The sequence below is a fragment of the Heloderma suspectum genome, chromosome 2, assembly GCF_057233095.1.
Source record: "Heloderma suspectum isolate Gila_16-S chromosome 2, 16-S_ref, whole genome shotgun sequence".
Lineage (NCBI taxonomy): Eukaryota > Metazoa > Chordata > Lepidosauria > Squamata > Helodermatidae > Heloderma > Heloderma suspectum.
The window spans coordinates 59,648,076-59,675,073 of NC_139459.1; the positions used below are offsets into that span (position 1 = coordinate 59,648,076).

Genomic DNA, 26,998 nt, shown 5'->3' on the forward strand with positions numbered 1-26,998 from the left:
TAGTAATGTATGGCTGTGAGAGCTGGACTATAAGGAAGGCTGTGCGCCGAAGAATTGATGCTTTCGAACTGTGGTGCTGGAGAAGACTCTTACGAGTCCCCTGGACTGCAAGGAGGTCAAATCAGTCCATCCTAAAGGAAATCAACCCTGAGTGCTCATTGGAAGGACAGATAATGAAGCTGAAGCTCCAATATTTTGGCCACCTAATGCGAAGAGAAAACTCCCTGGAAAAGACCCTGATGCTGGGAAAGACTGAAGGCAAAAGGAGAAGGGGACGGCAGAGGATGAGATGGCTAGATAGCATCACGGATGCAATGAATATGAACTTGAGCACGCTGCGGGAGAGAGCGCAGGACAGGAAGGCCTGGCGTGCTATGGTCCATGGGGTCACGAAGAGTCGGACACGACTGAACGACTGAACAACAAATGTTCATTTGGCAAGCTTATATCAGCAGTTGGGCTCTGTTTGCCTTGTCTGGATTGGCAGCTTAAGCAGCTGCCTTATACTGAGTCAGACCATTGGTCCATCTAGCTTAATGTTGACACTGAGTGGCAGCGGCTCTCCAGGGTTTCAGGCAGGAACTTTTACAGCCCTACCTGGAGATGCCAGGGATTGAACCTGGGACCTTTGGCATGCAAAGCAGGTGCTCTACCAAGTGAGCTATATGTATCCTCCAATGTCTTGTACCCTTCAGTCTGGAAGTTAGTCGAAGGGCAACAGTTCAACTTCCCAACCACAAGGCAGCATTGGGACTGCACATAATGGTCACCCTACCTCTGCTTAACCCATCCGACCCTTGAAATGTGAACATTCAAAGCCAATCTAGACAAGATGTGCCTGGAAAAAGGGGTGCTGCTTGCGCCTTATTTCATTAACCGAAGGCTCAGAAATTATTGCTTTTACCAGGGTTTCCGTCATCCTTCTCCTAATATGGTCAGACTCTGCTAGCTACATACTGGCGTTTGCTTCATGGCCAATAATTCCCTCTGCTGGAATGAATGTTGCAGGACTACAACTTGAGGGCCAATCTGGATCTTAGCTGTTTGCATGAGACATTCCTGAGTCTGCATAGACACAGTTAAACATAACATGCAAACTGATAACACTTCGACATGACTTTTGCACTGAGCAGTCCGTGACAGTCAAAACTCTCAAACAGGCTTTGGGATTTCATGCCATTCTATCCACTGATCTGTAAAGATGTGATAACAGCTTCTTTCCAGCCCCACTTTCAACAACTTTGAACTGACCCAAGATGCAATCTGAAAGTGCCGTTTCTGCAGCCACAGGTATGATGTGATTAAAAGCAGAAGCAGCTGTTGTTTGCATTCCATTTGGTAATGATGTGAATGATTTTGAGATTTCTATACATGGTGTCCTATGCCTGATTTCTACTCACAGTGTAACACGCTTTTATTTCAGGCTTATTCCACTCATTTTTTGAAATTATTAATAAAACACTCCCCGCTTTTAGGGTGTATCCAACAGAAATGCAGAAGGTAGTGGGAATGAAAACCTCCTTTGACGGATCAGGAAAAGAGCACTTTGTCAATCAGGTGCAGTAACTGCTGTCAGCCTTTTAAATATGCAAATAGTCAGACCTCAGCAGTAAACTGAGAAAATTTGGTGACATCATAAAGATGCCTATGAAAATGCCTCTCATTCCTCTGTGTTACATTTATACGAACAGGCTGCCACAAAAAATAACTCCAACAGCAGGATCAATTATTCTCTCACTCTCTCTCTCTCTCTCTCTGCACTTAAGTGAGATTCCACTGTGCAGGTTTAATGCAAACAGACTTTATAGGCAGTGGTGTAGCTAGGACTGGATTTGGGGCTGAAGACCAGGGCCCTGCACCCTCCCCCCCATGACTGCTCAGAGAACAGACTATGATGAGAACATCAGAGCAGCAGAAGCAAACTCCATTTTATTCCTAATCCATGATTCAAGTGAGTTTAAAATGTGAAACTGCACATGCTCAAAGTATTTATCTCTTTTTAAAAGCATACTTGGCAAACTGTCTTTTGTTTGTTTATTGCTCTAATATGTCAGGAATGTAGAAGCAATTGTAAAGCATGGAATGGTGGTTGGGGGTGAAGAAAAGCACAGATTATGTGCTCAAGGAATACACATGGCCATCTAAAAGGGCTTTCCATAAAACCACTAAGTCTAAAATCACCTAGCTGCATCACTGTTTATAGGTAAGAGAAAACAAGGAAGAGAAACATCAGGGTTTCCATTCCCAGTTTGTTTACCAGAGCCATTTGCTTATCAGCTGTTTATCTGAATACCTGAAATGACTTCTACTTCTTTCCACCTTCACTTTTTCTTTTTGAAGCAATCAGATCCCGGAAAAGAGAAACATCAGCTGTGAATACTGTCAAACAGGCCAAGTCTACAAAAGCCAATCTAAGTAAACAGATATGTGACCCTGGCGGTGGGGACACAGTGAGGTATTTTGCCTGCCTGCCTGCCTGCCTGTGGCATGTAGGCAAGTGTCATCAACACCTCCCACTTTAATCATATATGAGCAGATCTTCTGGGCAGCTGCTCCCCAAAACAAGATAGTTTCATCCAAACACTGTGGTAAGTTCCCACTAGCCTACTCAGAAAACCACAAGGAAATGCCATCACAGCTTAACAGTCTATTTTCTCTCGCGCTTTCGGCTGTGGATTGCGTTGATGTGGATAATATATATCACACCAAAAAGAGAAACCCTGTGATAATGGTACTATCAGTTCAGTCTACAGTAATGAACCAGCAACTCTAAGATCCAAGACTATGTAACTGTCCTTGCAAACTCTTTGGCCTTCTTGAGTGACATTAAGACATGACAGCTGGTATCTGCTGCCTTTCAACATGTGAGACACTGATGTGGTAAATAGTTATTCACTCCTCTGGATCATTTCCTTGCACTGCACAAGCAGAATTCCCCCCCCCCCCCGATGTATTCTGCTGCATTTTCTTTTTCTTTCTGGTTTGATTACTCAATTCCCATTGATTTCTTCTCACAGCTTCAGTTGTTGGCATTTACTGGGTGCTGGAGAAGGAGAGATGTTCTGCCCTCCCCTCCAGCCCACCCCAGTTTCTAAACTTTAAAACCAATGCGCTTTGCAGGAACGTTTGCTCCTGCTAGTGACAACAGTTTACATTGAATCGATGCAGACAAAAAGACAAAACAAACTCCAGCATGCTTTGTTTTAGTCCTTTGGTACAATTCTGAGCCTCCTTGAATAATCCCTTAATAGTGTTTTGTTACCCCTTATTAGAAATGTCACCATATTTAGAAAGATCTATGAGCCAGGGAAACAAAACATCTTCTTATAAGGTTAAAAAACACAACACTTTGTCCAAGCCCAGAAAGTCCTTGTTTGAACTTGCAAGAACGATGTTTTGTGTCACTAATAAACAGACTAGACTCCTATAATGAAGCTTCTGCTCCTCCAGTACCGCCAACGGTTGTTCTTTTCTTTTTTCCACTTCACAGTGCTGTTCCAGGAGCCAGAGGTCACTTGTTCTTTTCAGATGAGATTTGAACAGAGAACGATTTTTCCTGTGCTCCTTTCCCTTGCTTGCATAGACAACCTTGTTCTCTAAAATGAGGATGACTTTACCTGGCTTAAGATATCCCTGTCTGAAAGTGAGTTGTGTCGACAAGAACTGCTTTCACGATCTGATTTCACAATCTGCAGCTTTTTGTAAACTCCCACGTAGCTCTAGAAAAGCAACATGATTAGAAAGTTCTCTTTGCCCCCTTCCCATGTGTAATAGGAAGTTTCTCCTTCCTCTTCTGCAGGGATGGTGGCAGGGAGGTGATGCATTGGATCTGTGTAAAAGGTGTTTGATAATATTTTCAGACATGCTCAAGCTATAGACTCCTCACAGAAGGTGAGCTATTAGTATTTTCCCAAGCAACGTGTCCACTGCTGCTCTGTCATGTGGTGCGGAGCTCTACTATCTGAACCTAGCCCAGGTAGGGTTGGCAACAGTTGGAGGGGATGCAATGCAAATATTGTCAAATATTGGTCTACTGAGCCCAATTCAAGATATTGGTTATCATGTTTAAAGCCCTAAATGGCTTGGGGCCCAAATACCTGAAGGACTGCCTCCTCCTCCAGGGCCAGCGTCAAAGTTAGGCATGATTGGGCACCTGCTGAGGGTCCACACCCCAGCAGGGGCCCACTGACAAGAACCCCCTGGACTTTCTCCTCTACTTCCCCACTGCAACCTGCTTCTCACCACTGCCAGACAATGGAGCTGGTGAGAAGGAGCAGCAGCAGATGCCACTGCCTGCTTGCTGACTGGCTCTCTGCCTGTCTAGGAAGCCAGTGGTAGCAATGATGAGAAACAGGAAGAGGAGCAATAGAAGCTGGTGACAATGGCAGTGAGAATACACCAGACACTTAAGGGCTGGATGCACCTGATCTCGTCATTCTATGATTCTATGAAGGCAGACTCACTGATGGAGGGGTCCCATTGAGGGCCCCAGGGCCCTCCAAAACCTGGAACTGGCACTGTCCCCTCATACTATCCTGCCCATGCGCTAAGATCTTCAGAGGGGGCCCTTCTCCAAATACCATCAGTGGGACACATATATGCTATGCATTTACAAAGGCGAGGGTCTTCTCTGTCGTGGCACCCTGGCTTTGGAATATTTTCTCAAAGGAGATATGATTGGTGCCAACTTTGTTTCCTTTTCAGTGCAAAATCAAAACTTTTCTTTTTGCCCAAGCATTTTAACATTTTAGAATTTTACCATTTAATTTTTTAATCTAATTTATTTTTCAACTGAATTATATTTTTGTTTGGTTTGCTGGTTGAAGAATTGTCATTTTCGTTTGCCTTTTAATGTTAATTGCATGGTTTTTATATTGGGTTTATTTGTTTGTTTTTAATGTTGTGTACACCACTCTGGGATCCCTTGTGGATGGAAGACAGTTGATCAATTTTAGAAATAAACAAAAAAATATTGCTATCCAGGTTCCATTAGACAAATACATGGAGGATAAGGCTATCCATTGCTACTAGTTAGGATGGCTATCTACTGTATCTAGGATTGGATTCAGGATCTGCTTTCTGAGAAAGGAGGGGCTCCACTCACGGAAGGTCATTCTGCCTGATTTTGGGGGATCACCCTCCCCCCCCAGCTCACACCCATTCGGCAAGGTCTCCTGACACTCTGCGTGGCATTTTCAGGAGACTGGAGGGGCTGCCATGGGAAGGAGGGAGAGTGGAAGTCCACTGCCATCAGCATAGTTGACTCAGTGTATATCTGGAATAACTACAGCTGTGTGCAAGTGGCCTCTTCAAATTCTCCACCTTACTTGAGGACAGAAAAATTTGGGAGACAATTTCATGGAATTTCTCCAGAGAGAGGAGAAATTCTCCACAGTCTCTACGGGCTTGTAGCACAGTTTCTTTCTTTTTTGGTAGGGGTTTTGGGTTTTCTTGGCAGGCTGGCCCCCAGTTTGCGTCCAACGCAATGCAGGTGGGGGCAGTGTTGTGTCCAGCTCCAGGGATGAGGTGGAGCTAGTGCTCTTCCAAAATCTGTCCTCCAATTTCCTGGACGTCCCCCACCCCATGAAAGAGGCTTTCATTATTCTGCCTCATTCAGGATGTTTTATCTTTGTGTGTGTGTGTTTTTGAGCTTACCTAATCACAACTAGACTCCGAGGCGGCCTGCATGTCCTGATCTGAAAAGCCCCATGGGAAGAATTACCTCATGGTGGCTTCAGCTGGGCTCTAATAGAAGTGTAGGAAGCTGAGGAGGCTACAGGCTGCCAGAGAATCACAGAATCATAGGGTTGGAAGGGGCCTACAAGACCATCGAGTCCAACGACCTGCTCAGTGCAGGAAACTAGGGATGGTGGAGAATTCCGCTACGGATTCCAGTGAGGCCGGATTCTTTAGAATCCGGCCCCCAGGAATCCGTGGCGGAACGGCCTCCTGCCCCCCCCGCCCCCCCGCGGAATCCCCCTGGGACGGCACTTACCTGGGGCGGATTTGGCGGTGGCGGCAGCTGGTCTCCTGGCCGGCCGCGGCAGGGCTGCTGCTGCCGCCATTGCCGTCCTTGCAGCCAGCCGTGATAGGCTACGTAAGAATTTACATAGCCTATCACGGCTAACATAAAAAACAAAACAAACACGCAGCATATGCAAATGGCGGCGGCTGCAGCGGCCGCCATTTGCATGGCCTATTTTTCGCCGACTTATCTTACGTCAATATTTATGTAAGATAAAATGGTGGGAAAAAAGGGGAACGCAAATAGTGTAGTGGACGCTATTTGCATTCCTTTATTTTTCCCCGTTCTGGCCTACGTAAATATTTTTCCGGTGGAGTGGAGCTTGCCATCAAGGATTCCGGGGGGGAGGGCTGGATCGCCCCCCCCGTCGAGGATTCCACATGGAGGGACGGAGCAAAGGTAAGTGAGTTTCGTACATCCCTACAGGAAACCTGATTCCCTGGCACAGTCTCCCATCCAAGTACTAACCAGGGCTGACCCTGCTTAGCTTCCAAGATCAGATGAGATCAGGAGCATCCAGCCCTTTGCTCACCCCAGCCCTTTGCTCATCCGATGATCGTACAGTGAAAAATGGGAAACTGGTGCTCACTTCTGGGCCACCGCAGAAGTAAGGTAAGCACAAGAACCCCAAGCCCCACAAATGAGAATTTATCTGAATTTTTTGTCCTTTGAACATGTTTTGAAAGCATTTTCTCATTTATCATATTGAACGGTGGAATGGTCAAAAAATTGAAATTTTCATCACAGCACTACTTCAGAATGTGTTTGCTCTGCTCCAACCCAACCCATGAGAATTTCTCTGAAATTTCTTCACCACTGAATTTCTTTTCAAAAACAATTTGTCTTCTATCAAATTGAATGAGAGTGGTAAAAAAAAAAGTGGGAGAAATTTTTGGCACAGCCCTAGGAATAACCCCCAAGATCCAGTTGCTGAGAAACCACAATGGGAGAGGGCTACTGTCCTTGTACCCTCCTTATGGGCTTCCCATGGGCATCTGGTTAGCCACTGTGGGAAACCAGATGCTGGGCTAGATAAGCCTTTGGTCTGATCTAGCATAGCTATTCTTACATTCATTATTTGGGAGCTCCCTGGTATGAAGTATTTCTTTTCCTCCCTCTGGTGAGCTTTGGGTTGCCAACTTGTTTTTCTTAGAAGGGCTTTCTGGCTTTAATAGCTTTGTAACAGACAGAGATTCATCAGGGGAAGCTGCATCTGTATGACTGCATCTGCATGCTGGGGAAAAGCTTAGCCTGCTGAATTTTGTCTTGTAACACAGTTGTTAAAAGGCACCAGAGCTATGCCAGAAAAAAGTTGGCAACTCTAAGCTCAGCAGAAGAAGGAAACACACACTTCATACAAAGGAGCCCTGCTAGTAAGGGTTTGAAAACCTAAGCGATAGAATCTGCAGCACACTGGTTAACACAATCCTCCTCCTCTGTACAAACTGATTTGCAGTATTTCCATATACTTCAGATGCGCATATTTATTAAGCAGGGCATCTTGTTTTCTCCCTGTGCATGTAGGGTGATGTTCTATACTGAATTTGTACCTAGATCTTTCTCTGGGTGGTACAGTTTTGCTTGCCTCCTTGGGAACCCGCGCTGTCAACAGGAGTAGCATTTACTGTAGTTTGCAGTTCTGTCAATATTCGTATTTGGGGAGTGAGATATACAGTGCTGGCTCCAGGCTTCTGAGGGCCCTGGGGCAAGACGCCCCCCATGGGTGCCCTCCATCAGCAAGCCTGCTTTCTCACTGCCATTGTCATCAGCTGCTATGGCTCCTCCTCTTTCCACCTGCTTGCTTGACAGGCAGAGAGGCAGTGAGCAAGCAGGCCATGGCATCTCCTGCGCCTCCTTCTCACCACCACCGTTGTCTGGGGCAGAGTGAGAGGCAGGTGAACAAGCAACGGGGAATAGGAGGAGGCAATCACATGGTTATGTCATCTCCTTTGGGAGAGAGCATTCCGAAGTCAGGGCACCATGCAAAGAAGACCCTCTCCTTGGTAAATGCATAGCATACATCTCCCACCGATAGTATTTGGGAGATCCATTTTATATCAAAAAACTATACTGTCTCAGAATGAAAAGGAAGCATGTGGTTTGCTATGCACGCCACCCTCATGATACTATGAAACCCTCACAGCAGCCGTCACTGCTCAGGTCAATTGCAAGTCATCAGTGGATGGGTGTCTGTTAGGCTGAAGAAACCACATCCTCCTCCTGCCACTTGCTTCCAGTCTCGCTCCTAAAGGAAGGGAGACTCTTCTTCCAACACAGTTCAAGGGAAGGGGGAGGAAATTATTCTGGAACATGCATTGCCAAGCCAACTCCTTTCCCTGGAAAGACGCCACAGGGTTTTCTACACAGGCCAGAAACGTACATATGTCTTTCCACGGCCTCAGAGGAGAGCAGTGGGTAAGTATGAAAAGGGTTGAGTGTGGAATGGGGTTTGCATCATGGGAGGAAGAAGAGAAGAATGTGTGTGTGAGTTAGTCAGTGAGTGAGAGGAAGAAGCCCAATTTAACCTCCCCCCCCCCAGTAGAACTTTGAGTTGTGAGGGGGTTGTCCCTTTGACATTAAAAGGCCATGAAGAGAGAATTGGCCCTGGAGAACATGTCTTCTCCAAGACAAATTGCCCTCTCACCGATGGCCACAGTAACAGAAGGGAAGAGGGAACCAGTTGTCTCATTCCCTTTGCCATCATGGTGGTCTGAGTGTCTTGAACTGTAGAGATGAATGTGTCTTCATCATCACCTCTTTGCCGCCCCACCCCAAAAAACTTATTGTGGGGATGGAAACCTATCACTACTCAAGCTGGTCACTTATTTATTTTATTATTTATTTATTGCATTTATACCCCGCCTTTCTCCCTCTCGCAAGGAACTCAAGGCGGCTTACATTATCCTCCTCCTCACCGTTGTATCCTCACAACAACAACCCTGTGAGGTAGGTTGGGCTGAGAGTCTGTGACTGGCCCAAAGTCACCCAGTGAGCTTCCATGGCCAAGTGGGGACTAGAACCCGGATCTCCTGGCTCCCAGTCCGTCACTCTCACCACTACACTACACTGGCTCTCCAAAGTCTGATGCTCTACCGACTGAGCTATCCGGGCGTAAAGACAACGGTGGCTGCTTTCTCCATATAGCCAGAAAGTATGAATGAGAGAAGGGGGAAGACAAAAGGTGGGAAAATATCAAAAAGCTGTTGGCCAGCTAGCAGTTTCCAAATATGACCCAGAGTTGGGAAATTGTTGTTATAGGCATCTCTGTCTAGGAGCAGCAAAGGAGGCAGCAGGAGATTAAATAAAGGAAGTGGCAAAGAAGGGAGCGGTGGAGGAGCAGGTGGTGAAGGTGACACAAAGCTGGGGTCCTGGTCTTTGGCTGCCTCTGCCTTTGGGAGCAAGAAGACCCCATCATAACAGTTCAGTTTCTTCACAACACAAAAGTCCTTTCTGGACGAGAGCTGGCACAGGCTTGCCACAGTTTCTGTTATGAAATATGTTAGGTCAGAGATACACAGCCAGACACAATCTTACGTAGCATTTGGCTTCCACACAGCACAGTGTCTGCTTTGCCCACCCCACTCAAGAAGTTATGAGGAATGAGGATACATCTCTAAAAATAGCAAACTGCAAGTGTGTAAGTGTGTGTGTGTGTGTGTGTGTGTGTGTATATATATATATATATATATATATATATATATATAATGCTTGGCTGCAGATAGTCTAGGGTTGTTCTTCCTGACTTCCATGATAACCAGTGTTAATTGTCCAAGATCAGCTTGTACAGTTCTGCTATCTAAGGGCCAAAGCAGAAATTACTTTAAATTCATATCTAGCAGCTAAATCTCTTCCTCCCAATTTTACTCTAGAGTAAGCACAGGGGCCCTGATTGTGTCCACAGCATTTTGGGGGTGGGGGGTAGTGGGGCTTTCAAGATCTGGATAGGGCCAATTGCACCTACTCTAGAGTAAAATGGGGGACATGTAACTATATGGATTTTACATTAATGTCTGTGTTGGCCATAAGTAGGCTTCCTGCAAGACCAGAGTATATCGTTCTGTATTCAGGGAAAACAAAAGCTGAGCATCCATGAGATAACACCATGAATGGAGGAATGATCCATGTATCCCCCTCTCCGCACAACGGAATGCATGTAATATTATTTGTGTCTTTACTGTCACCACCTGGTTATGACTAACTGATGTTCTGTTAACAGGAAATAAAGGGAAAGATTCAGCACTTTAAAACCAGGCTGTGTTTGGAGAAAGGGTGTGCTTCAACCTTCTTTTCTGGTATTTCGCTAACATGAGGAAATATGGTGATTAAAAAAAAAACAACAGCTTCTCATCTGATAAGCAAACATTTCCCTGGATATTCTCCCACATAAAGAAATGTTACATTCTGGTGTCAAATAGCAATTGAATGGGGCCAGTGGCAATGCCAGATCATGTGGTTGATACACAGCATAGCTTTTGTGTTAGATATTTACTTGTGTTTGCCATGCTCTATGGGGGTTTCTTGGGTGCTTTTTTATGGATGCAGTGTTGCACTGGTGCAGAAGGGAAGGGATACATGTGGAGCTGCCACAGCTGCTAACAGCATGCCTACCACGTGCAAGGCTTGGCCCGATGCAACTTCACTGGTGTAATTACACCATTCTTAGTGCTCCATCAGTGTAAAGTCCTTCTGCATGGAATATTTCCCTGAGTACCGAATTCCTGCGTGGTTTGCTTCACCAGTGCAACACCACGACTCATGGCATGCCATTGGTGCAACTGCTCTTGCACCTGGTTTTAACTACTCTTCTTTGCACTGAAAACCATAGGATCAGGCCACAAAATGGCAACAACTGCTACACCCATACAACAGGAATTGTACTTGGTAGATTGAACACATTGTGTCATGCACCCAAACCATCTACGGGACAGAACAGAACGAAGGAGGAAGAGATCGTTTTCTTCTCCACTAGCAGAGCAAATATAAACTGTACATTTTAATTAGATTCTTTATCCTGCAAAGTATTTGCTGTAATTGGCTATAAAACAGATACATACTGGAACTTACTGGAGAGCCAGTGTGGTGTAGTGGCAAGAGTGTTGGACTAGGAGCTGGGAGATCTGGGTTCTAGTCCCCACTCGGCCATGGAAGCTCACTGGGTGACTTTGGGCCAGTCACAGACTCTCAGCCCAACCCACCTCACAGGGTTGTTGTTGTGAGGATAAAATGGAGAGGAGGATGATAATGTAAGCCGCCTTGGGTCCCTTGCAAGAGGAAAAAAGGCGGGGTATAAATGCAATAAATAAATAAATAAATAAATAAACTTGGGTTGGATCCAGACTTAACTCATACTTAAAATAGACCCATTGAAATCAATGGCACGTATGTCGGTCACTAACTGGTCCTATTGATTTCAGTAGGTCTACTCTTAGTATGACTAAACCTAAGTATGACCTTTTATTTCAACAAGCATTTTTGTAGGTGTTTGAGAATCTGATTTTAGTTTTAAAATATCTGTGATTATAGTCCAAATGGTTTGAGCAAATTTTTAAAAGTCGCTCCATAGTCTTTAAGTTTATCAGCATCTAAAGGAGAGACTCTCTTTTTTTTTTCAAACGTTAGGACAACAATTTCTGAATATTATAGAGATCATTGGTTTGGCAACTGTCATATTTATACAAAAAAGTATGGAAATAGTGCCATCACCTTGCAACAATACTAGGTGTTGTCACCTGAAAAGCTAAGCATCTTTTAGCTTTTCAGGTGATGACTTTTAGACAGATTATAAAAATAAGCAATAACATGTTGATGCATAGAATGCTGCTATTCTAATCACCCAGACAGATTTGGCTATGGGGCGGTATAGAAATGTGATGATGATGTATTCAGATTTCCAGTCAGCCAGGCAGGCTTTCTTCCAGGTTACTGCATTCCATTCACTGGAGCTCCCCCTGGATTCCCCCCCCAACCCCCCCCCCCAACAGTGAGCATTCTATGTTCATTGAACATGCTCAGTGCTCACTGTGGAGTCCCCTAATGATCTTTTGTACTTCTGCAAACCTTGGGGTTCCCCAAAGCCTACTGAAACCTCCCCTTTGAGTATGGGTGGTGCTGATTAGGCTACGTAAGGAGCAGCACTTGGAGAACTGAGTTCACTATTAGTATTTTTTCATGTTATTTTAGTAATTCAGGTATTCGGGATGCCCCCCTTTTCCCAGTCTTGATATGCAGTTAAGACATTTAACTACCCCCCACCCCAATGCATTATTTCTGATGTGACCCTCTATGTTAAGTTGCTTCGTGTGTCATATTTTCCACCCCCTCCCCTCTCATTCGCCCTACAGGCTTAATCCAACGCACTGGGACTGCAGCATCTGCATGTGGAGAGGGAGTCATAGGAGGCACAGCAAAGCCATTCTCTCCCCCCACCCCCTTCCAGTGTGCATGCACAGGCACAGCATCAGACCATTATGGGAAATGGCAGGCTTATATATGCCTCCCATATTCCCATCTAGCCTATTCCCTCCACACAACCAGTCAATGAGAGCGAAGAGACTGACCAAGTAGTGCGTGTAGATAAACTTGCCATTCCCCACAACAGCCTGATACAGTGCCTAAGAGCTTTTCTAAACAAGGCTGTTAATCAGCTGTATCTACTTTCGGTTTCATGGCAGTATTGAGATCCAAGCACTACGGGAGGAATGTTTCCTTTCCTGCTTTTCCACTACATAACCTCTAGGTGGCACTGTAGTATAGTGGAATAGTGCAAATACACAAGAGGAAATTGAGTTTTCTTTCGCTTTCATAATTAAATGTCACATTTTCCCTGCTCTAAAAGCTTGCTGAAAGTGCTGGTTAGACAGAAGTGAAACTGGAGGGTCACAACATCGCCTAAAGAACCCATAAACAACTGTGAATTTGGAATGACGAGAGCACAATAAGTGCCTGGTGTAGAAAAACCCTAAGTATCAACCAATCCATGATGATGGGTGTGGGGTGGGGGTTGATAGCTGGGCAGCAGTGCTCTATTATACCCCTATGGCGTTACTTCTGCATGATCAACCCATATAATTTTAAGAAAATCAGCTGCTTTGGGTTTCTTTATATAAAATCACTCCAATAAAAATCAATTTTGTAAAAAAAAGTTTATTATCCACAAGGAAGAGCAATAGGAAAAATTAAATTGTTTTCCACGTATTGTTTTCTTGAAACAGAGTCTACAAGGACATATTCAGCACCAAACTAAAAAAAGGAAAAAAGAAAATATAATACAAACAGCCATTGAATATAATCTATAAAGCAAACATTAAATATTGCACTTTGTTTCTCTAACATTTTGGATTTTACTTACTTTTGTCCCCATTTTTTAAATTAGGAGATTATTTTGAATACTGGACTACAGCTCTGAACCTCATATTTTACAATGTCCAGAAACTGACCAATATTTTTTATGAAATCAGAAATAACAGTAATGCCACAAAAAGAGTAACATTTCTTTTTGTAAAAACAATTTTATTTTAATAGTGTTTACAACTTTAAACCTGATCACAAAATTGATGTGATGCAATGCCAATTAGTACAATACTGGTCAATCCTGCATCATGGAAACTTTCATCATACTGTGATAAATGTAATGCTATGCATATCAGCAATTGTTCCCTAGTTAGTTGAAACAAAAACAGCAAAGAAAAAAAAGAAACCACCAAATGCCCTTTTATGCCACTATCCCATTAAAATATTCTTTAAACTTCTGTGGAAGAGGGACATTCACAAAATCACTAGGCATGTTGTTGTTTTTTAAAGAACAAGTTCAATCACTCCGTTTCCTTATTATCCAGTATATGAAGTTTGCTTGCTGAAGGCCAAACTCTTTTAAGTGAATCACTTAAAACGTGACTCATTTTATACTGTTTATTTTTCACCCTGTTATTGGTCAAACATGAATTGTTGTCCATGTTTTATTAAAGGCCACTTATTGAAAAGCCTATCCTGTTTGTTATGTAGCCTCAAGAGCAAGAGAGATTTGAATCAGTGGAGCGTCACCCCAGAGAAAACAACCTTTAAACCAGTCTGGTGGTTATAAAGCATGGCGTTAAGTAACACAAGAGCCATACGGTTGTCAACCTGGACATCAGGAAGGCTGCTTTTGGTTAAAAAAAAACATCAGTCATGAGTTTATTTCTGAAGAGGACAGTTGTGCACGAGTGTATATCTTTAATGCCGAAGTGCTAGCAGTTATGTCAAGTGCCCCCAATATCCATCATCTAACAGCTGATTCCTTGTAGTCTGTACTGAACCCCCATTCTGAATTTTGCAATCAGAGTAAATCTCTGCCACTTACTTATAGCAACCAGCTTTACTATTATGAGTCATTATAATTCTTCAGACTTGGAGAGAATGTAATCTGAATGGCACCCATTGGGAAATATTTTCTAAAAAGTGACCCTCTTCTTATTAAGATATACTTTCCATTTGAGAGAAGACTCCCTCTATCCCCGACTAAAAGTTTACTACAAATCTTTTGCACAGGTTTGTAGTCATGAGATAACTATGTATAAAAATATATATTCACTTTCCCTACCCACCCCACTGGCTGAGAAACCCCTATGTGAGTCACTATAAGAATCATACACAACTTTTCTCCAGTAACTCTTGACTGATATATGTTGGGTGCTACCTCCTCCTGTGGCTCTTCTAAAAACATCATAATTTACCCAAGGTCTTATTAATTATGTCTCATGTTCCTTAAAGATAATAAGAAGTGAGGATGTGTTCATTTGCGCTTGTCCCTTTTCCAAACCGCCCTTTCCAAATAAAACAAAGCAACAAAAACAGGAAGAGAGAAAAAAAAAACCTCAACAGTGCAACATAAACACAAATAGCATTTCAACATTTTGGCAAGTGATGAGTTCACCTGAGATTAAGTGATTTTAGGCAGTCTGTAACAAAATTCTTTGCGGTAATAGTAGAAAGGCAACAAATTCTTAAAAAGGAATCAAGAAGGTATACAATCTTGATGAAGACTCCTATTAGTTTCCTTCTGTTATTTTTCGCCTCATTTATCTGTTGCTTGTCTACTACCGTAGGCTGCAAAACATACCGCAAGGATTGGCTTGAAGGCATTTGATGTTTGTAATAAATCCACAACAGGATCCAAGCTGAAGAGGTGATACATGGATCAGTCTTATTGGGACAATTCTGAGCATGTGCATATGCAGGAAAAGTCCAGACTATATAGTTTGTTTTTCTAACAATAAAAAAGTCAGTGCATTTGTCATTGTAAAGTTTTCAAAGCTTTCTTTTGCTCCTTGTTGTGAGGACCACAAACAAGTTAAAGGGGTTAACAACAGTCCAACGTAAATGAGAAAAAGCTGTAGTGACACTGGACCGCGCAACGAAAGCATTGAGCATGTGCAAATTTTCAAATCAAAAGAGGAAGTCATCCCTCTTGCAACACGGTGAGTGTTTTGACACACGAGTGTAGGCTATTAAGGCTGCTCTTAGAATGTGCCAGTATACAACAGGAAGGGAAAGCTCAGGTCTTCAAGCATGAAGAGCAGTCCTATGATGTTTGCTGTAGGCTTCAAAAGCATAATCACAGGTTGTTTCATTATTTCACCTTTTCTTTTAGGCAACAACTTCCTTTTAAAGTGTGTCTCCGTGGAACGCCTTTATCCTCAACATGGTGAAAATACAATTCAAACCAAGTCAGCTCTTAGGAGGCATTCCTTCAGCGTGAGGGACAGGTTGGCCTGTCATCTGAGGGCTGATCTGGGTTTGGATCAATCTAAATGAAAAAGGGGAAAAACCAGAAGGAGTTAATGCTTTCATTTAGAAAAGCAACATCTTTCTAAAGCAACAAAGGGAAATGAAAGATGAATAATTAAAATGATCATTTTACTTGAAAACATTCAGAACTCCTGAATTATTTTTGCAAATTTGTTTTGGCTAATATGCATTTTTGAACATGTTACAGTGTTCCCACTTAATGGGTCTTGCTAATTTACACTGTACAGAACAGCCAAAAAGGCTGCTGAGAAAACAACTGAGAAAAACTGTCAGCTCCAGTGCCGTATTCTGTGTTTCAACCATCTTATTGGCAACCATCAGATGTGCCAATCTAGAGAATTATGAACAACAGAATGTCATATGGGATTCCACAATCACTCTATGCATAGTTGCAGCTACATATCTCTAGGATTGGGATGCCAGATAAATAATGCTCTGTTAGAAAAAACACATGCACCCCCTCCCCACAAAGTCATCCTACTGGAAAGGCAAACTCTAGTAAACAAAACATGAGTAACGTTTGGGCAGTTAACCAGTAAAAAGAAAACCTTGATCATACATTGTCAAAAAATGGTCAAGTAATTTACTAGTACTACTGTCACAGAAACTACTACTACTGACTACTGCTAACTAACTACTGCTACCTAAAAACAAGAACAACCCAATTCCTATGGATTTCAATTACTTCCACATAAGTATGATTAGGGTTGCAGCCCAAGCTAATTTACTGTTAAATTACAAACTGTAATGAATTATTTTTCCTCTTTGAAAACTGTCCTTTCAAATATAAAATTATTACTCGGATATTGCTACACAAGGATGCACCATAATAGGTGATAATCAAAAAGATGTTAATCTAGTAATGGAAAATCTGAAGGAACTGGCTAGCTAAAATAGTGCTGAATTGCTTGCAAGAGCCCAAAGTAAACCACTATTTGAACTGTTAAGTAGCGGCAAAGTCCTACTAGGTAGAACAAGATCAGCTAGGATGAAGTGTAGATCCATCCACTGGTCATGGTATGTTCTGGGGCATATCCCAGGAAAAACAGCAAGGGCAAATATACTCTTATTTTAAAATAGAATGCAGAGGCTTAACTACCCATTTTTAACCTTACCTCAGAATAAAGTGGAGGCGGTAGGAACCGGAACTCTTGGATGTAGGCAAATAATGGTCCTTGAAGTGCTCTTTCAAAGTCATCACAAGCAGCTACAGGTGCTAGGCTGGACTGTCTTTGCTCCTCGGTGACCACTTCTGCATAGCTAGGAGGTGCTGAAGGGAAAAGTACACGCAGTTCGAACAATGTTCTTATGCATGTCAAGATATATAACATGACAAATATATTAAACTCTAGTTATTGCGATTTGCACAAGGTAGATATAAGAAAGGCTCAACTGCTAGTATTTTAGTTTTAATTGTACTGGACGGTTTTGGTAACTTATGACTTGGCTCTAAAACAAGTTTACCACCATACTTGGTCATGGTATATCCACTTGCATACATATATTCTTTTTCGGGGCTGTCTGGGGAGGAAGCTAACTACAGACATGGTCACCTGTCCAGCTCTAGGTGAGGAGTAACTCACAAGTGAGAAAATAATTCAAGATATGAAGGTTTTGCTCACAACAAGCCTTGGGGACCATAGATGAAGCAAGTCAATGAAGAACCTGTGTAGATGTTCTTGGATATCTGTGGACTGTTTGCAAAACTATTCTATATTTGCACAATTCAATGGATTTAGGGGCAGCTCAATCTTGTTTCATTCTTTTTTCAGGGGAACAGGCCTGTACCTCTCCTCTGTTGGAAAGATACTTAGAAGATCCCTACTGGAGATTCTACAGTTTGTGCAAGAGGGTTATGTAGGTTTTTATTCATAAGATATTAATAGAATAATGGGTCTACAGAGAAATCACTGAACAAAATGGAATCTGTGTGGTCAAATTACCTTCCGGTCTTTCAGGCAGGGTCAGTCCAAGCCAGTTCATATTCATGCTACATTGACTGCTTACACTTGATGTTCTGCTGCCAAATGGGTGTAAAGGAATAGTACCGATGACAAGTGGCAAATTAAGAAACAAGTCCATTGCACCTGGAATATCCACATATACCTAGAAGATAACCAGAAAGAAATTATTATAAGCTGAATCAAAATCCCCATAAACCCACCAAAAAAAGTAGTAATGGTGCATTAAACATGAAAAAGTTAGACTATGTTCCTACCATTAGAGAATATTCCACACGGATTATACTACAATCAAGGATGGAGGGGGAGACAGGTGGAATTTTTAACTGTTTGCCATTCCAGGTTTCTGTCTTCCCCGATGACAGGGACTCCCCACGCAAGTTGGCAACAAGCTGCTTTACTTCCTTCATTTTCCCCTTGGCATAGAATGCCTGTGTTTGATAAATGGCAGCCTTTGGCACCACCATCCGGGAAGAGCAGTTCTCAATCTCTGCAAAGATCTGGATTGATTCACCTTGAATGAAACAGAGAACATGCACATTAGATGGAAACAAGGAATACTTCTCACAATTCAGACATTACAAATGGTATTTTTCTTACTAATTTGGGCAATGGTGAGAACAGTAAACAGTTTCAATGGGGAAAAGATCAACACCAACAAGACTATAGAACTATGTGTAGCTTCATCCTATTCAGATCAGCTATTCAGATAGCTTCATCCTATTCAGATCAGTAGGAAAACTCATGCTGTTTGCAAGGGATCTGAACTGCGCTGTATGTATAGCCCTTATATTAATGTAGCTAGACATTACAGATGCAGATATAACATTAATGTACCAATTAACTGCTAGCCAGGACATTCTGTTTTGCTTAATCCAGAAAGCACACATGACTGTCTTATATTACTACAAAAAAGAAAAGTCCACTCCCACTAGATTTCATGTTACATACCTGGGGTGTAGCCCTTCCTCTCAATTTTGGCACTTAAGGATATTGGGCCTGAGGTACAAAACCAGCAACAGAGAGTCTTTTCTTTTGTGCCTGCTTGGGGTGACTGAAAGAAAAACAGAACAGATATACTCACAATTACACTTTTAGATTAGTGGAAATTATACATCTGTACAGACTTCGTAAGGTTCCTTCTAGAAAGTAGCTTTTCAGTGAAGGTAACTAGAAACCCATGAACTTGAGCACACTCTGGGAGTGGAGGACAGGAAGGCCTGGCGTGCTATGGTCCATGGGGTCACGAAGAGTCGGACACGACTTAACGACTGAACAACAACAACTAGAAACCCAGCTATAAAATAGGAAGAATATAAAAGCAGTATCTGTTATCATGGGTGTTTGGACCTATGGTTGCTGTTCTCCCCTTTGCTGATCTTGCTAGTACATAGTGATCAGTACAGATTTTTGGCAAAATTGACATCTGTCTGGCCATTATGCCAACATGCCAGTGAGAGTAAACTATTTGTATGAGTACAGTGGGTGAGCTTTCTATCACATCTGCTTCAACATTAATCCAAAGGAGGAAACTATCATACAGGGAAAATTATCTGCTTTCTCTGCAGTCCTCACACTGAAATCAGTCTACTTTCACTTAGATGGGCTGTCTAAGTGTCATGGGGAAGGGCCAAAGCTCAGTGATAGAGCACATGCTTTCCATGCAAAAGGGCCCAGGTTCAATGTCTGGCATCTCCAGGTAGGGTTGGAAAAGATTCCTGTCTGAAATCCTGGAGAGCTGCTGCCAGTCTGTACAAATGAGACTGAGTTAGATGGACTAATGGTCTGATTCAGGATAAGGCAGCTTCTTATGTTAATGCTGTCGACAGGGCTAAGAGCTCAAACCTACTCTAGCATGACTCTTAACCATGTTTTCCTGAACATAAACCCCATTGATTTCAATGAGATTTGCTTCCAAATATGTATGCTTAGGAGTACAGTCTTACTAAGAAAAAACTGCAATAGATTACAACATACAATCAGATCCACAATTTAGTTAGGCTGAAGCTCTTGGTTTTAAGACCCAGATTTAGGCCCCAAACTTACTGCTCAATTCTGTGCATGCTTACTCAGAAGTAAGTTCCACTGTGTTCACTTGGATATACTCTCAGACTGTAATGCAATGTGCACCTGAGAATAAACCTCACTATACTCAGCAAGACTTCCTTCCAGGTAAACATGTATATGGTTGGGCTACATGGTTGCAGGACTAGCCAATATTTGGGAATAAGCTTATTCTGATAAGTGGGAGTTGCTTTCAGATAGATAATTTTTTTTTATCATGGTGTTAAGTTGTGGAACTTTAATGGGGAAGGGCCATAGCTCAGCGGTAGAGCATGTGCTCTGCATGCAATAGGTCCCAGTTTCGATCCCCAGCATCTCCAGGTAGGGCTGGAAATGCTCCTTCCTGAAACCCCAGAGAGCCGCTGTCAGTCAGTGTCAACAATACTGGGCTAGTTGGACCAATGGTCCAACTCAGTACAAGGCAACTCTCTATGTTTCTATATAAGTATGTCCCTCTGGTTTATAAGCAAGTGTGCTTATGATCATAGCTTTATACTCACTGCATTAAGCTTAAACTGAATTGAAATGAAGCTTAATTGAAATCTTATACCTGGACTCCAAATATATTTCTTAAAAGTTTTATTAAATTTCAATGGGACTTACATCCAAGTACGCAGGCTCAATCACAGCCTCAAAACATTTAATCTACTGCAGCCCCACTGAGCATTTATTGTGTGAAGTGATGTCCCAAGTGGCCGGTATTCGTGAACACTAACTTTCTTTAAGACTTCTGCCCACATCCATCAAAATCAATGATATCATCCCCCTTGACACCGGGGCTAGGATTGTACCCAAATTTAATTATATTCCTGTTGTTGTCCTACATGAATTGCAAATTAAGGGCATTGTCCCAAACTCACAAAAATCTATAGAAATATTCCTGTAGATTTTTGTGGGTTTTTAGATGAGGTCTTATATCCTCCAGATAATATGACATCTTAGCCATAAGCAAAAGAACCCTGTTTCAATGGACTTTTCTTTACATGTTCCATTTTCACATATTTATTTTAATTAAAAAACCAAGAATGAATAAATGGTTTTAGGTCAGATTGAAAGAATCTTATAAGATCTTTAATACATTATAAAAATAAAATTTTATTGTAACATACAGAAGTATGATCATTTCTCCCCACTTGATATGTAAATATCAGTAGTATAATAAGGAATAATGCACTGCAGTACAATTGTTTTACGTTGCTTTGTCAAGCTGCAAAATTCTCAAGCTGAACTTTCTTACAGAAATAGAACTGTTCCATATAGAAGTTAGTTAATCTTTATTAGAACAGTTAAAATACATTACTTTAAAAACAAGCAGCTTTAACAGTACTTGATTAAATTATTATACAATATGCTACCACTTACTGGTCACTGGGTCATTATATTCTGATACTTTTAAGTATTTCACTTTACTTAATTATTGCTACATGTTTTGATATTTCAGGGACCATGTATTGCTATTTTTAATGCCAGAAACAAAGAATGAGTAATTCTGTCAATTCTTACCAGTAATGAAGGAGTGTTGATATCTATATGTTCAAAGACTGTAAATTCCTTCTTTAATTTTACTGGTAGAAGCCAAGGCCTGTGCAATTCTGCTTTCACCCAATAGCGCACACTGCCATGTCTGCCTTCAAATGAGGTAGCAAGTGGTCTGTTCAGGACACAAAGGTCAAAACTGAATAAGTCTTTATCTCTTTTGTTGTTTAAGTATACACTCAATCCAGGTAATAATTATTAAGTTGTACTGTACTGTTAATGCATCATAATATGTAATTAAGGATAATTTTGTAGTTTTTTCATGTTCAATTAGTTTGGGAGAAATATCTCTGTAGTTAATTGTTCAATAGGTCTACAGAATATGACCATATTTGTACTAGAATTGCACTGTAATATGCTACAAGGATACACTAACCCAACCCACAACCTAGTTAAGCTGAAGTACTTGGATTTTCAGCATTTAGTCCCATTGAACTGAATGGGAGCTAAACGGGCTTAAATTCAAATTCTCCAGCTTGAGCACATTGAGGATCAGGCCAAGAGACTCTTTAATCTTACAAGAGGTCACTTTTTATATCTAGGGAATAGGGAAAACATGAAATATTAAAACAAGGTTAACAAATTGCTTTGAAATAGCTGACTTCCAAAAGGGCCCAAATCTTAAGACGATGAACTGTTCATAGATATGTTCACGGTCAGAGTCAATGTCTGTAGACAATGCTCCTTCAATTTTTGTAATGTCTGGTTATTTCGCAATAGCTACAGGGATGTTCTCTTGTTCATAGACATAGGAAAGGAGTGTAGATATACAAAAATTTCATCTAAACCCTTCCTTCTCTTAAAAGCTGCCTTTCAAGAACATTAGAGAAAAGAACAGCCTTTTTATACTCTTGTATTTTACTGGAGGCAAACAGGAGTTCTGCTTAACCCAGAATGAGGTCTTTATATTCCTTGGTATCATGAATGCACCTAGAATATCAGAATTAAAATAAGGACTTACTAGTTCTGTACATAACAGAACAATCGCTTTCAGCCAACAGTTTAAACTCCTACTTCTGCTTCTAAGAAACATGTTCATTTAAAAAAATTATAAACTGAGCTAATGGCTGAGCATTATTCCCAAGTCAGTTCTGTAACATACAAAGTTATCCAACCTTTTCTTATGCTTTTTCCTCTTATTCTGAATAGTGCATTTCTACAGATTGCACTACGTAAGTAGTTCTAGTTAAGAATTTTCCTGTGGATGCTTTTTGCTCATATGTTTTAATCAGTTAACATACTTCTTTCTTTGAACAACAAACTCCATAAAAAGAGTTTTCAAAAATAATAATGCCCTAGCTGGAATAAGTGTAAATTCCATCACGTTGCCTCTTTGCGAAGCAACCCTGTATGTTGCCAAGCACCTGCAAATCCTACAGAGGCTAGAAAACTGCAGACACTCAGAATACGTTTTAAATGTGCAATAATGAAGCAGTGCTTGCATCATATTGTAGCAACATTTTCTTATCTTGGTTATTATATACAACTTTTTTTTATGAAAGTCTCTTCTTCCACTCCTGTCCTCCTTAGTTTCCTGCAGTTACTTTCTATTCCTCATTATATATTCTCCATATATGTATCAATTAACCCTATGTTTAAATAGATTCCCCCCCGCTCTCTCTGTATCTCTCTATCCCCTGCCCCCATTCTCTCACTCTCTTCCAGTATATGAATCAATATATTTTCAGGGCTGCCTTATAATTTCCTATTTTTAGGATGCATCAAGACTATGTTTTTTAAAAATGAACATTTGCCCCCACCTTCCTTTGACCTAAGTTTCCTCTCATCCCATCCATCTGCCTTCTTCTGCCCTTCTTCATGTAATCGCTGTTTTACTAATGTAGAGCCATTGCTGACATTTAACATGTCCCTAGTACTCATTGTATCCCATGTTGATCTGATTTATGCCTTCCTGGCTGATGTGTTCCAACACGTTCAGTTGAAACAACTAGCTACAGCTCTATACACCCTTAATTCAGCAGGAAGTCATGCCAGCAGCTTTAAAAGCCCTAATGATCAGTCCTCTATCTCATTTGTAACAAGGGAAATAGGTCATGGGTGGAGCAAATTAAATATACTGGATGTGCAACAGGTTTTAAAAGAGAATTATTGACAAGAGGGCAATAGCTGGTCCTGATTCGTCATGATGTTGCCACTCTGAATCAAAGCAACCTCTAAATAGTTTATTAGGACAGTGTCCTTGTAGCATGTTCTAGTACAATCCCTGTGACCATTGAAAAGGGTTTCTTCTTCCCCCTGCCCTATCTCCACATATGAGCTGTATGTCTACAGATTGTTGCCCATAGGCTCCTTGACAGTCTTGTCACACAGCCCAAGTATACTTACGTCTGTGGAAGCTCAAAGCTGAATGCATATTCATGCCGTCCTGAATGAATGATGTGGAGGCCTTCTTCGGAATTATCATCATCTAGGAGGGAAAAACCCAATATGCTATTCCACCTGTAAACATTGCACATATATTATATTATACAGGATGACTTGCACTGAATGGATTTAACAGAGATATTACTAAAGAGGAGGGGCAAAACTGCATATCGCACCCTCACTTGTGTAGGCCCATTGACCAAAATGTCCTTTTATTCCAGTAAGTGGTCTGTGATTGAGTCTCAAGAATTTTAGCTTGAGTCACATAAACAAGTCTTTGTATATCTTTCAATTCTGCAGGTACTTTAATTCAGTAGAAATCATATTCATCCCTGCTGCTAGCACTTCCTTCCCCTGTTGCCTTTACCACTGTCTAAATGTAGGCCTTAACCTACTCAGGAAAGACTGTATAATTTAAATGGGGTTATCTTTAAAAATATTTTAAAGAAATATCTCAAACAATCTAATATGTATGTTACATGGAGGAAAAACCAAATAGGTTTCTTATTAATGTTTGCTTAGCAGCAGTATTAAAAAATACCGATCTAATACTAAGCACCCTATTTAGTATATATCCCATTGAAACCAATAAAGTTACTTTCACATAAAATATTTCAGATGGGGTGTTATGGAAGGGCACACATTAAAAAATAAAACTTCCTTGTCCTTTTAAGGACACAGTGAAAGTATCTAACGATTACCATTGTGACAAGTTGCTACATTCCATGCAATACTTGGGAAAGGTCTCAAAACGCTTTTTCTTTTTTAAAATTGGCTCTCCCTCGTCAATGTACAGAGGAAGGAGGATCTATGGTACATTATAAGGGGTGACCTTCCTTGTCCTAATAATCCCTTTGTTATCTTAAGTATCCAACAAGGGAGGCCCTGTGCACTCATGATCTTGGTCTATTTACTGGCCTCAGTTTACTTTTCTGAGGAATGGGCTGCTGCTGGGACAGGAAAATGTGGATTCAAAGGAGTACTTTTGGGTTGAGAAATGGGCCAGACCCTCCGCCCCCTGCTTGGCAGTCATGATCTTGAATGTACTCTGCCTATCGTGACCACTGGCTGTGCCTACCATGGACTCCACCCATTGTGAATCCTGGCGCACTTAGCTGCCTTGCTCTCTGCCCCAGCAGCAGCACCAACGTGCACTAGCTGCCACTGATATCCAAGACTTGGACGAAATTCCTATAAAACTGGAATGTATTCCTCAAAATGTGGGGGTGGAATCCCAGAGTATATTCGAAAGGTTGTTCCAAGGCTCAAAATGGAGCATCAACGCACCACGATCTGGAGGTGCAAAGAAATACTCGGTGCAGTCTTACTCGTGCCCTTGAATTAGAACAGGCAAAGAAGGTCACACATTTTAGCTGAGGTAGCCCTCAGTTATCAAAAGGGCTGCCTGCTTGCCCCCCCCCCTTCCTCACAGGATATATGGTTTAATAAGGCACATTGCAGGCAAGACACATCCAAAATGAGCTACATCTGACTGCGAGGTAAGTTCACAGGCGTCTTCAGAATGTGGGCATCACTTTCGGATTATTTTTTTTTTTAAAAAAACGCCCTTTTAAAAGAGAAAACGAGCGTTTCATATAGCCTCTCTGCGTGTGGCTTTTCACGTTCTTCATCTCAGGCGAGGAGTCTGCTCCATTTCATTTCTCAAACCCTTCCCCGCGTTCCCCTTCCCTCTCTTTCTGCCAGCTCAGCAGTTTCCCTTCAGCCCCAGCGAGGAGAAGAGCAGCGGCCGCCGCCGCCGCCTCCGAGCTGTGGTAAACAACTGCGGAGCTGTCAATCACAGACTAGACTCGAGCAGGAGAGGACCGGCCTAAACCGGCGCGAGCAGAGCCCCAGCCAGCCGCTCATATGCATACAGTATACATCGCACGCCCCAGCCAGCGTATTTGCTCAGCGGGCTCCGCCCCTCAACCGAACTTGCTAGTCGTGGGCGTGATGGGGGGCTGAGGGGAGGGGCGGGCAGCGAGAGAACAGCCGCTCCTATCCCCGCCGGCTTCCGGTCTGCGCCGCTGGCGTGCCAGGCCCGCTCGCGGCAGTGCCCCTTCGGCCCCCCGGCGCAAGCGGGACAAGAGGCGCCGGACCTTCGCCACCATTACATTCAGTTAAAAAGCATAACTTTAAAAAACGGGAGGAGGGGGGGCAGGGGAGATGGGGCGGGGGAGGAGCGAGGCTCGCTTCTGCGGAGCGACACGCCGTCCCCCCGGATGGCTAAGCTGCTCCGCAGAAAGCAATTCACGCGGGGTGGGGGATGCCGGGCCCCCAACCCCGCAAATCCCCTCGCTTGGCAAGGGAGGGAAAACTCGCCGCATCGCGCTGCAGGGCGAAGCCGTGCAATAAGGGAGGCGGCGGCCATTCCCTTTAAGTGCTTGAAAAAGGAGTCTTCCCCCGTTTTACGCCTGCGAGGGAACACGGAAGTGAATCCGGGCAGCTGCAAATTCCTAGGGGCAGCCTGCTGGGCCCGGGCCCCACTGAAAGCGACGCGCTTTACGCATCTCATTTTGGCGTAGGGGCGGGCGGGCGCGCGCGCGTTCAGGGTGCAGATGCTACGCCGGGAGAGGCCCCGAACGACGACAGCGGCCGCTCCGCGGCAGCGGAGCAAGGCTTGCTCTGGCGACGACGTCCAGCCTTGGCACGGCCGAAAGCGCGACCCTGTTCCTTGCGCTAATCAAGACATCGCTGATGCGGCCGGGTCGGGACCCTTCAGGCGTATGCGACGCTGCGCACATGCACATCTCTTACCCCAGCCCCACGGCGGTGGAACCCACATGCGGAGTCCACCCCATTTGCAAGCAGCCATAACTGCGAAGCGGCTCATCGGATGCACTGACTGCAGGCCTACGCGTGCTTACTCGGAAGCAGGTCCCATTCAGCTGGCAGAGGGGATCGCAATCACCCGTCAGATGGGTGTGTGCATTTAATGGGCCTGAGCACAGCCAGCCCCCGCCCTTCCCAAATTGGTTGCAACTTGTTTCGGAATAGTCTTGGGAGGACAGCGCAGAACCCCGAAGCCTGCCTCGCGAGATGCATGGGTAGCTGCGGGATCGGGCTTTCGGTGGCCAGGGGCTGCGGTCATGGCATGGCCGGAGGGACTGCGTGCGTGCGTGCGGCACCGCGCGCCAAAGCCAGCCGCGCACGGCCGACCCCCACCAGGGACAAAGAGGCGTCCGCCCCGGGAGACGGGCGGAAAACGGGCTCTGGCCGCGCGCTCCTCGCATTGCAAAGC

At 43.1% G+C, this 26,998-nt stretch overlaps 1 protein-coding gene and 1 long non-coding RNA gene across 3 annotated transcripts in view; one reads left to right on the plus strand and one right to left on the minus strand.

Annotated features, from left to right (window-relative positions):
• LOC146352280 (uncharacterized) lies at positions 1 to 23,461 on the plus strand. Its single transcript, XR_014787655.1, has 2 exons — positions 1 to 8,440; positions 10,242 to 23,461. It is a non-coding gene; the product is annotated as an uncharacterized LOC146352280 (long non-coding RNA).
• The window catches only part of ARRDC3 (arrestin domain containing 3), a 16,298-nt gene continuing 2,448 nt past the window's right edge, over positions 13,149 to 26,998 (minus strand). Inside the window, exons 2-8 of one of the 2 annotated variants that reach the window (XM_084833647.1) lie at positions 23,719 to 23,800; positions 21,340 to 21,487; positions 18,724 to 18,826; positions 18,030 to 18,286; positions 17,755 to 17,917; positions 16,927 to 17,081; positions 13,149 to 15,809 (exon numbers count right to left, since the gene is read on the minus strand). In XM_084833647.1, the coding sequence (XP_084689773.1) occupies positions 15,753 to 15,809; positions 16,927 to 17,081; positions 17,755 to 17,917; positions 18,030 to 18,286; positions 18,724 to 18,826; positions 21,340 to 21,487; positions 23,719 to 23,800 (965 nt within the window). In that variant the 3' untranslated portion in view covers positions 13,149 to 15,752. Of the gene's footprint in view, positions 15,810 to 16,926; positions 17,117 to 17,754; positions 17,918 to 18,029; positions 18,287 to 18,723; positions 18,827 to 21,339; positions 21,488 to 23,718; positions 23,801 to 26,998 lie in introns of both variants that reach the window. The other variant, XR_014787654.1, reaches the window with a different exon arrangement.